The 11,876-nt window shown below is 49.1% G+C and overlaps 1 protein-coding gene across 1 annotated transcript; it reads left to right on the top strand.

The window, feature by feature from the left end:
* The first annotated feature begins 455 nt into the window (after positions 1 to 455).
* LOC108802797 (repetin-like) lies at positions 456 to 10,761 on the top strand. Its single transcript, XM_018574655.1, has 4 exons — positions 456 to 483; positions 3,582 to 3,742; positions 9,680 to 10,565; positions 10,655 to 10,761. The coding sequence occupies exons 2-4, from the start codon at positions 3,605 to 3,607 to the stop codon at positions 10,759 to 10,761; spliced, it is 1,131 nt and encodes a 376-aa protein (XP_018430157.1). The 5' UTR covers positions 456 to 483; positions 3,582 to 3,604.
* The last annotated feature ends 1,115 nt before the right edge of the window (positions 10,762 to 11,876 follow it).

Consider the following 11,876-nt stretch of genomic DNA (forward strand, 5'->3'; position numbering starts at 1 on the left):
TAGTTCTAGCTTTACTTATCCACAGCAATACCAACCTGGCAGTAGGTCTGACTTTCGCACCCCACCCCCCCATACCCTCACCCCCTCTTTACATGGTGGGGTTCCTTTAAGTAGCAGTGATGGGTCCAGCACACGCAGAGTTAAGCTGGTTGTTATTCCGGCACGTGTGATGAATGAGGGAAATCTCCTTCACGTGCAGAGCCACGCGCTGAGACGGTGACAACGTTGTGTGAATGTCAGGGGTCCCCCCGCAGAGCATCGCACACCTCCATCCATCATCACACCGGAGTGCAGGGTGTGAGCCTGGGATTGTCAGCAGGGAATGGGCAGCTCAGGAGGACGGGGGAGGGGAGGAGGTGCTGGGTGTCACCCGGGTGTCACTGGATTCATTCCTCATATAAAGACACCCAAAGATTCCGATCCAAATCCTACCCAGACAAGCGACTTGCTGAGAACGGAGGACGAGGATCACTCACCGGCCAGGTAATGTCATCATCCTCATCATCCTCAGCCAGGAAACCGAGGAGCTGACACTCTAATCTCACCACTTCACTATCATTATACATGTATATAGCTCTGACATATACCGCAGTGCTGTACAGAGGACACTGAGCCAGTCACATCAGTCTCTGTACAGAGGAGCTTACACTCTAATGTCCCCCACCCCCACAGTCACATCAGTCTCTGTACAGAGGAGCTTACACTCTAATGCCCCCTCCCCCACAGTCACATCAGTCTCTGTACAGAGGAGCTTACACTCTAATGCCCCCCCCTGTCATATAGAGCTGACATATACCGCGGCGCTGTGTCGTCCTGGCGCTGTCTCCTCTTCCTCTGCACGCTTTCTATGTTGGGGTTGGTCATGTGATCAGCGCGGAGTCCTCCATTGGATGGGACGACGTGCAGTGCTACAAATGCTCCTTTTTCCAAACTCTCTTGTGTGATGTTCTGGGTGCGCCGGGTCCTGGGGGCCATGCTGGGACTTGTGGTTCCCCTGCAGGGATGAGCGGTGCTGCCTGTTTATAGAACTGGGTATGAATGATAATTGAGGATAATTATTACACTTCTGTCTCCCGGCAATGAAGTCAGAGCGGTGAATCCCGAACCATCTCCTGTTGTAGGCCAGCTACGCCCTGTATGTATCATGATAGAATCTGTGAGCCCCGTGCTGCATTGGCTGGAACATACCGGATAAATCAGGTCACGCTGCAGCTCAGGACAGCTCTGACAGTCTATTGTAACTTGTCTGGGAGCTCTGACAGTCTATTGTAACTTGTCTGGGAGCTCGGACAGTCTATTGTAACTTGCAGGGGTCTCTAATGGTGGTAGTTTCTCTTGGCATCCTGTAACTGTTGGTTATTAACATGGCAGTCTCTTGTAGATGGCAGTCTCTTCTAGGGTGGCAGTGTCTCATAGGGTGGCAGTCTCCTGTAGAGTGGCAGTCTCTTGTACGATTGCAGTCTCTTGTACGATGACAGTCTCTTGTAGAATGGCAGTCTATTGTAAATGGCAGTCTCTTGTAGGATGGCAGTCTCCTATAGGGTTGCAGTCTCTTGTAGGGTGGCAGTCTATTGTAGGATGGTAGTTTCTTGTAGGGTGGTAGTTTCTTGTAGGGTGGCAGTCTCTTGTAGGGTGGTAGTTTCTTGTAGGGTGGCAGTCTCTTGTACGATGGCAGTCTATTGTAGATGGCAGTCTCTTGTAGGGTGTCAGTCTCCTGTAGGGTGGCAGTCTCTTGTAGGGTGTCAGTCTCCTGTAGGGTGGCAGTCTCTTGTAGGTTGACAGTCTCTTGTAGGATGGCAGTCTCTATAACATGGCAGTCTCTATAACATAGCAGTCTCTTGTAGGATGGCAGTCTCTTGTGTTGGTTCTGTGTTTAGATGGAGCACTGAGATCGTGAGGAATGCTGAATAAAGTTTTACTTGCTTAGGAGAACATTACATGAGAATACAGCAATATACAGCGAGAGAGAACTTCCTGTGTATCATAGATAAGCATGTATATATAGACTAACATTGCACTACAGCGCCCTCTACAGCTCAAAACACATCATTACAGTATATGCTGTTGCATTTCCAACATCTTGTAGGGTGGCAGTCTCCTGTAGGATGGCAGTCTCTCACAGGATGGCAGTCTCTTGTAGGGTGGCAGTCTCTCACAGGATGGCAGTCTCTTGTAGGGTTGCAGTCTCTTATAGGGTGGCAATCTCTTGTAGGGTGGCAGTCTCTTGTAGGGTGGCAGTCTCTTGTAGGGTGGCAGTCTCTTGTAGGGTGGCAATCTCTTGTAGGGTGGCAGTGGCATTTTACTGCAATGCAAGTACAGAGCTGCGGTATATGTCAGAGCTATATACATGTATAATAATAGTGTGTGACTGTGGGGGGACATTAGAGTGTAAGCTCCTCTGTACAGAGACTGATGTGACTGGCTCAGTGTGCTCTGTACAGCACTGTGGTATATGTTAAAGCTAGGAATGCACCGATCAGTATCGCTGCTGATACCAAGTATTTGGGGCGGGTACTCATACTCGCCCAAATGCTCCAGTATCAGGAAGTCGGGCGAACCTCCCTTTCCCCTCATGCAAATTATGTAGAAGTCTTCGTGGAAACCTGAGGGTGCCTCCCTGGTAATGAGAGAGTATGGGGCATGTAATGACTCGCCACCTGGCTTCCTGATTAGCCGGGAAGCCGGGCAGCGTGTAAAGAGTCGCCACCCGGCTTCCCGATTTACAAGAAAGTCCCCTCTTACCTTAGTATGTGCAGCCTGTCACCCCCGGGGCCTCTCCAGCGAGAACGCGGCCTTCCTCCGGTACCCAGCCGGAGCCGTCTGGCCGGCCAATCAGGAAGCCGAGCACCATGTAATGACGCAACGCCCTGCTTTCTGATTAGCCGGGAGGCCGGCTCCATGCTCTCTTGTCATGAGATGACGAGGGAGCATGAAGCCAGCTTCCTGATTGGACGGCTCCGGCTGGGTACCGGACGAAGGCCGCATTCTCGCTGAGGCCCCCGGGGGTGACAGGCTGCACATACTAAGGTAAGGTAACCTTACCTCACGAGGCCAGCTTCCTGATTGGCCAGGAAGTCGGCTCCATGCTCTCTCATCACAAGTGACGAGAGAGCATGGAGCCGCATTACACGCTGCCCGGCTTCCTGATTGGCCGGGAAGTCGGCTCCATGCTCTCTCATCACAAGTGACGAGAGAGCATGGAGCCGCTTCCCGGTCAATCGCGATACCGGAAGTACTCGTGCTAGGCATCGGAGCATTTGGGCGAGTACGAGTACTTGCCCAAATACTGGGAATTGGCACCGATATCGATACTAGTATCGGTATCGGTGCATCCCTAGTAAGCTCCTCTGTACAGGGACTGATGTGACTGGCTCAGTGTTCTCTAATGTGACTGGCTCAGTGTTCTCTGTACAGCACTGCGGTATATGTCAGAGCTATATACATGTATAATAATAGTGTGTGGCTGTGGGGGGACATTAGAGTGTAAGCTCTTCTGGTGCAGAGACTGATGTGAATGGCTCAGTATCCTCTCGGTATCTCTCAATATCCTTATATTGTACCATTTTTCTTTTGGTTTCCAGTCTAGACTCACCGCGCCACAGCCATGGCCAACCTCCTAACCGCCATCCGTCAGATCATCGACACCTACCACAGCTACAGCTGCAGGACCGACCCATGCGACAAGCTGAACACGGAGGAATTCAACGCCCTCATCCAGACGCAATTCGCCAATGTCATAGAGGTAGGAAATCGCCATCTGTTGGAGGACGATGCCTTTCTTACCTATTGGTTAAAAGGGGAACTCCAGGAATTGCAAAAACTAACCCTTGAAGTGGGACTACCCCTGAACTTCCAGGCTTAAGGGCTTGTTTTGGTCTAGGGGGGCGCAAATCAAGAAAATTTACTCACCCGGCCCTTGTCCCACCTAGACCGGTTCCCCGCAGCCTCTTCTCCCCCAGGCTTCGGAGGTCTAAGGACCCGTAATTAGACGCGAGGACACTGAGGGAGAGAGGTGAGCGATCACCAACGCAGGACTGAGGACCAGGTGAGTATATGTTCTTTATTCCGGCCCCTAGCACTGCAGGGGCGGACCCACTGCAAGGGTTCATTTTTTACAATTCCTTGAGTCCCTCTGTCATTGAAAGGAGAAGGTTGACCAACCGATGAAGAAATGTATATATAAATATAGGGTGTGGCGTTTCTATTTACCTGCAGGCCCTGATGGATGACACCTGAGGAATATTTTGGGATTTATTCTCTTTCTAACTCATAGGGTGTTTCCGTGACTGTGAAGGGCGTAACATTCATAGGGTGTAACTGTTCAACCTTGCTAAACAAAAGCTGCAATCTGCAAGTCCAGATAGCTGCGACGCCGATAGAAAGATCTGTATCGTTATGGGTTCAAAGCCCAGCAGACTGCTAGGACACCAGACATACAATCACAAACAACTGCGCTCCTTCCCAGGTGCAGGTCAACCTTGATTACAATTGAATGCAAAAATAAACTCACAATGGAGTCGAATGGGCTGGCAATCTTTGATTACGCTGCGGTTGTGAATACAAAAGGAGGAAGAATCCATGAGACACTCTGGGAACTCTGTTCGCCTCACAGAGTCCCACTTCCAATGCTAATGCGTTTCTGGGGACACGCCCCCTTCTTCAGAGCTAGGCAGCCCAGCTCTCCCTGAGCTACTATATAATCTATGGCCAATCACAGCAACAATGGGATCAAAAAGCAACCAATTGCCGCACAGCATTGTGTTCAGGGCCGGATTTACTCTTTCTGCTGCCCCAAGGCCAGGTTCCTCAAGGCCCCCCCTACCCGCCAAACCTCCCCCCATGGAGAATGGCAGACTTGTAGGCTGCATAGAAGTGATCTCGGTGACATCGCCGGGATCACTTGTACAAAACAAGCCACGGCCTCCCTGTTGTACATTTAGCTCTGCTTGCCCAAAGCAGGGCTAAATGTAGAAAACAACTACCCGCTCGGCGCCTGGAACTGCATGTTCCGGGCATCGGGAGATAGGAATTCCACACCCCTGATGCCCCTCTACTCCCTGCTGCCCCAAGGCCGGACTTTGGTTGGCCTTGTGAGAAATCCGGCCCTGATTGTGTTATCCTCAAGGCCCCCCCTACCCGCCAAACCTCCCCCCATGGAGAATGGCAGACTTGTAGGCTGCATAGAAGTGATCTCGGTGACATCGCCGGGATCACTTGTACAAAACAAGCCACGGCCTCCCTGTTGTACATTTAGCTCTGCTTGCCCAAAGCAGGGCTAAATGTAGAAAACAACTACCCGCTCGGCGCCTGGAACTGCATGTTCCGGGCATCGGGAGATAGGAATTCCACACCCCTGATGCCCCTCTACTCCCTGCTGCCCCAAGGCCGGACTTTGGTTGGCCTTGTGAGAAATCCGGCCCTGATTGTGTTACTATATCAGGTTGGTGATGGTAGGAGCCCAGACGCGGGGGACTTGCCAGTACGATTGGTACCTCTACTCAAGTAGACTAGGATAACGCACAATCTCCTGCGTGGTGGTAGCCAGTACAGGGGCAGTCCAAGAGCACGGTAGCAAAATCACAATCCGGAATCGCAGTCGTTGAACGTAGCAGAGGTCGGGGGATGGCAGCAAAATATCAGGGTCATGGAACAGGCCAGGGGTTGGTAATAAGGAACAGGTATAACGCCAGGCACTCTAAGAACAAGCTTAACAATAGCCAAGCACAGAATGACTCACCCTTCCTGCTTATATACCTGTTGGCAATGAGATGATGTCATTTCCTGGGTCGGACCACTTCCTGGGAGGGGAGTGCACTGTCCCTTTAAGAGACGGTCCAGTGCTCGTGCGTGCCTCTTCCTGTACAGCTCTGGACGATGGAACAAGCGGACACCACACACAGCAGCCGTTGGGCTCGCCGATGCACAAGGAGACCACCCGACGGCACGAGACCCTGCGGGAGGTAACAGGTAAGTCCTGACATACTAGGGGAACAAGTCAAATTGGCCAATCAAAAGGTGGTAGATGTCACTTGATACCATCTAGTCGGGTGGTCTAATGTACTATGTAGTGGTTTAATGGTGTCAGCACCTAGGATGTTTTTAGAGGGAGAACCACAACTGTGGAACTGGCAAGAATGAGTCAACCGCTCTGGGGGTAAGTGGGCAATCAGTCGGGCACTCCTGGCGTCACTCTCAATCTAGGGCGGAGAGTTAGGAGTGGTTGACATCATGGGCCCGTATTATCTAGATGGTTAGTTAGCTACAGTTAGTGAGTAATGTTGGGGTATTACTTCATACCCTCCTGAGTACTTGAGTTAAGGGTATATACAGCACAATGTTCTAAGGGTACGCACGGCAGAGACCAGTTGCCCAATCACGCTACAGTCCTTAGTATGAATAACGCAAGTGTTAGGTAACAGTTATAGACAGTTCTTAGTGCAGTACATGTATCACTTAGCTAGAGCATATCTCCATGGCACAGCAAGAACATGCAGGATTGCATAACATGGTAGGGTACTTGCGGTTCCCAGAGGGGACAGCAGCTGTCGGTCACTGGTTTGTGGGGGAGTCCTTCCGGAGGTAGTTAGTCCAGGCAGGGTTTGATGAAGGTGGGAGGCTTCAGGCCTCTGCAGGGTTGCCGGCGTTCGGTGGTAGCAGGTGTGAGATCCAAAATAAGAGAACACCTTACCTTACCCCTGAACCGGCTTGCAGGCCACACGCCTTTATGACGCCACTGGCGACAATTGGTTGCTTTTTGATCCCATTGTTGCTGTGATTGGTTATTGATTATATAGTAGCCCATGGGGAGCTGGGCTGCCTAGCTCTGAAGGGGGAGTGTCCCACGCTTAAATGCGTTAGCAGTGGTAGTGGGACTCCCTGAGGAGACTCCCTGAGGAGAACAGAGTTCCTGCAGTGTCCCCTGGATTCCTCCTTCTTTTGTATTTGCAGCAGCAGCGTAATCAAGGATTGCCGGTCCATACGATGCGTATGTCTACTGCTTCCATTGTGAGTAAATTTTTGTATTTAGTTGTAATCAATAAAAATGTTTACCTGCACCAGGGAAGGTGCCCGGGTGATTTTTGTTTCTATGCAGCTTTTTTGGTTTCCCTGACTGAAACGGGGCAGCCTCCACTGAAGTGTTCAGGCTTAAGGATGGTCTTTCTGGCCCTGGTCGGTGTGTTGCATTGCTGGATTTGACAAAACATACAATGCCCGTCCATACAAATAAATTCACACACTCTTAGCTTTGATTACGGCACACATTCGCCGTGGCAACGTTTCGATAAGCTTATACAATGTCACAATATGTATTTCCATCCAGAGCTGTATTCATTTTTCACCAGTAGTGATGATGGGAGAGTACGACCGTTGCGTAAAGTCTTCTCCAACACATCCCAAAGATTCTCAATGGGATTAAGGTCTGGACTCTGCGGTGGCCAATCCATGTGTGACAATGATGTCTCATGCTCCCTGAACCACTCTTTCACAATCTGAGTCTGATGAATCCTGGCACTGTCATTTTGGAATATGACCGTGCCATCAGGGAAGAAAAAAATCCATTGATGGAAAAAAATGGTCATTCAGTATATTCAGGTCGGCAGCTGACCTCATTTTTGGGCACATTTCGTTGCTGAACCTAGACCTATGATCCAATAGAATGCTCTGATCTATTTGCTTAGCTAAATCCAGGCGGTGACTTTTTTTTTTTGCTAGACAGTATATACTATAATACCAAAAGTATTGGGACGCCGGCCTTTGCACGCACATGAACTTGAATGGCATCTCAGTCTTAGTCCGTAGGGTTCAATATTGAGTTGGCCCACCCTTTGCCGCAATAACAGCTTCAATTCTTCTAGGAAGGCGTCCACAAGGTTTAGGATTGTGTCTATGGGAATGTTTGACCATTTGTGAGGTCAGGTACTGATGTTGGGCGAGAAGGCCGGGCTCGCAGTCTCCGCTCTAATTCATCCCGAAGGTGTTCTATCGGGTTGAGGTCAGGAATCTGTGCAGGCCAGTTAAGTTCCTCCACCCCAAACTCGCTCATCCATGTCTTTATGGACCTTGCTTTGTGCACTGGTGCGCAGTCATGTTGGAACAGGAAGGGACCATCCTCAAACTGTTCCCACAAAGTTGGGAGCATGAAAATGTCCAAAATGTCTTGGTATGCTGATGCCTTAAGAGTTCCCTTCACTGGAACTAAGGGGCCAAGCCCAACCCCTGAAAAACAGCCCCACACCATACTCCCCCCCTCCACCAAACTTTACACTTGGCAAAATGCAGTCAGGCAAGTACCGTTCTCCTGGCAACCGGCAAACCCACACACGTCCATGGGATTGCCAGACAGAGAAGCATGATTGGTCACGCCAGAGAACACGTCTCCACTTCTCTAGAGTCCAGTGGCAGCTTGCTTTACACCACGGCATCCCACGCTTTGCATTGCACTTGGTGATGTAAGGCTTGGATGCAGCTGCTCGGCCATGGAAACCCATTCCATGAAGCTCTCTACGCACTGTTGTTGTGCCAATCTGAAGGCCACATGAAGTTTGGAGGTCTGTAGCTATTGGCTCTGCAGAGAGTTGCCGACTTCTGCGCACTGTGCGCTTCCGCATGCGCTGACCCCGCTCTGTCATTTTACATTGCCTACCACTTTGTGGCTGAATTGCTGTTGTTCCCAGTTGCTTCCACTTTGTTATAATAACACTAACAGTTGACCGTGGAATATTTAGTAGCAAGGAAATGTCACGGAACACCTGAATCCAATGATTTGGAGGGGTGTCCCAATACTTGTGGTAATATAGTGTATCATTGTCAGAAGCACCAGGGAGCTAGTAGCGAGATGAGGAACCCACTGGCAGTAAGCAGCATACAGTCCAGAAACGAGATACAAGTTTAGGGATAATCCAAGAGGGGTAGTCAATGTCCAATCCGGGTCGAGGCAGGCAGTGAAGTTTCTAAGGCGAAAGACAGTCCAAGGGTCGGCAATCGGGAAGGATACGAAGGGGCAACAGGTAACAAGAGGATCAGCAGGGAGGCTAGGTGTTCACCATAAGGTGGAATAACTCAACAATAAGCCAGAGCTCAGGCCAGGTTTTTATAGCCAGGGGAGGTAGGAAAACCCCAGGTCACCGAGGCAACCAGGAGGCTTCCCTCCCCGGGAACCAATGGCAGGCGAGGAAGATGGAAGGTGTGTACTGGGAACCTCCCCCAGCAAGGCTCACACCTGATAGCCCGATGACACAGGAGCGCATGCGCACCCGCACCCCGGGCACCAGGTGTTCTACCGAGCTGAAGGGGAACCCGTGCCCTGCGCCGCGCCTGTGGTCCCCGAGCAGAGGTAACACCCCCTGCTTCCTGACAATCATTCAATGGAAGGCTCTGACCTATTTGCTATGCTAAATCCAGGTGGTGACTTTTTTTTTTCGGCCAGACAGTATATATAAAAATGTGAAAATCAGCAACAATTCTCAATTCCTCAAAGTTGCAAATGTAATGCTGATATCAGATTTCTATGTGGATAATTGTATTGTGTTGGTAGCTATTCTAGTCTGAATAAGGTTTTTGGTAGTATTCTGGGCTTGTAAGAAATACATTTCATGTAGAGTTTTACCGTTTGTGGTTTTGATAAAGCAGACTCTTATGGGTTTGAGTCCTGATCTGTCATTTTTATCCCTTCTTTTAGGATTCCAATGAACCTCAGACCATCGAAGGGATCCTCCAAGCCTTAGACGAGAACAAAGATGGGGAAGTAGACTTTAAAGAGTTCCTGGAACTAGTGGCTAGAGTTGCATTGGCATATTTTGAAGCCCTGAGAAACAAGAAGGGCTGTCGCATTTGTGCGTCCCAGAAAGGACAACAGGCGTCGGCTGCTGTAGCTTCAAAGTCAACACAAAGCCAAGGGGAATCAGATCCTGGCCAGAAAAAAGACTCCACCCAGAAACAATACCAGGCCAAGAAACAAGAATCTGCTCAGAAACAGGATTCAACCCAGAAACAAGACTACACCCAGAAGCAATACTCTAGTATGAAGCAGGATCCAGCCCAGAAACAAGACTCCTCCCAGAAGCAAGATCTAACCCAGAAACAAGACTCCCCTCAGAAACAAGACCAGACCAAGAAACAAGACCTGGCCCAGAAACAAGACTCCACTCAGAAACAAGACCAGACCCAGAAACAAGACCAGACCCAGAAACAAGACTCTACACAGAAACAAGACCAGACCAAGAAACAAGACCTGGCCCAGAAACAAGACTCCTCACAGAAACAAGACCACACCCAGAAACAAGACTCCACTCAGAAACAAGATGAGACCAAGAAACAAGAGTCAACTAAGAGTCAGGATCCAGCACAGAAACAAGATCAAACTCAGAAAAAAGACCCTACTCAGAAACAAGACTACACCCACAACAAAGACTACTCACAGAAACAAGACCAGACCCAGAAACCAGATTTCACACAGAAACAAGACCAGACCCAGAAACAAGATTCCACACAGAAACAAGGCCAGACACAACAACAAGACTCCACTCAGAAACAAGATGAGACCAAGAAACAAGAGTCAACTAAGAGTCAGGATCCAGCCCAGAAACAAGATCAAACCCAGAAAAAAGACCCTTCTCAGAAACAAGACTCCACCCAGAACAAATATTCCACACAGAAACAAGACCACACCCAGAAACAAGATTCCACACAGAAACAAGACCAGACCCAAAAGCAAGACAAGGTTCAGAAACAGGACTCTACTCAGAAACAAGATGTAGCTAAGAAACAAGACTCCACTCAGAAACAAGATGAGACCAAGAAACAAGAGTCAACTAAGAGTCAGGATCCAGCCCAGAAACAAGATCAAACCCAGAAAAAAGACTCTTCTCAGAAACAAGACTCCACCCAGAACAAAGATTACTCAAAGAAACAAGACCAGACCCAGAAACAAGATTCCACACAGAAAAAAGACCAGACCCAGAAACAATATTCCACACAGAAACAAGACCAGACCCAGAAACAATATTCCACACAGAAACAAGACCAGACCCAGAAACAATATTCCACACAGAAACAAGACCAGACCCAGAAACAATATTCCACACAGAAACAAGACCAGACACAGAAACAAGATTCCCCCCAAAAACAAGACCCAGCCCAGAAACAAGATCAGACCCAGAAACAAGATTCCACCCAGAAACAAGATCAGACCCAAAAGCAAGACCAGGTCCAGAAACAGGACTCTACTCAGAAACAAGATGTAGCCAAGAAACAAGACTTTACTCAGAAACCAGAGGAGACCCAGAAACAAGAGTCAACTAAGAGTCAGGATCCAGCCCAGAAACAAGATCAAGCCCAGAAAAAGGACCCTACTCAGAAACAAGACTACACCCTGAGCAAAGACTCCTCACAGAAACAAGACCAGACCCAGAAACAAGACTCCACTCAGAAACAAGACCAGACCCAGAAACAAGATTCCACAAAGAAACAAGAGCAGACCCAGAAACAAGATGCCACACAGAAACAAGATGAGACCAAGAAACAAGAGTCAACTAAGAGTCAGGATCCAGCCCAGAAACAAGATCAAACCCAGAAAAAAGACGCTTCTCAGAAACAAGACTCCAGCCAGAACAAGGACTACTCACAGAAACAAGACCAGACCCAGAAACAAGATTTCACACAGAAACAAGACCAGACCCAGAAACAAGACTCCACTCAGAAACAAGATGAGACCAAGAAACAAGAGTCAACAAAGAGTCAGGATCCAGCCCAAAAACAAGATCAAACCCAGAAAAAGGACCCTACTCAGAAACAAGACTACACCCAGAGCAAAGACTCCTCACAGAAACAAGACCAGAATCAGAAACAATATTCAACACAGAAACAAGATGAGACCA

Source organism: Nanorana parkeri, unplaced genomic scaffold, assembly GCF_000935625.1.
Source record: "Nanorana parkeri isolate BGI_ZX_2015 unplaced genomic scaffold, ASM93562v1 scaffold3125, whole genome shotgun sequence".
Lineage (NCBI taxonomy): Eukaryota > Metazoa > Chordata > Amphibia > Anura > Dicroglossidae > Nanorana > Nanorana parkeri.

Bases quoted from the DNA above. Each gene is read 5' to 3' on its own strand.
- LOC108802797 (XM_018574655.1), top strand. From the start codon at position 3,605: ATGGCCAACCTCCTAACCGCCATCCGTCAGATCATCGACACCTACCAC. The intron at 3,743-9,679 runs GTAGGAAATCGC...CCCTTCTTTTAG, and splicing joins AATTCGCCAATGTCATAGAG to GATTCCAATGAACCTCAGAC. The intron at 10,566-10,654 runs GTCAGGATCCAG...TATTCCACACAG, and splicing joins GAAACAAGAGTCAACTAAGA to AAACAAGACCACACCCAGAA.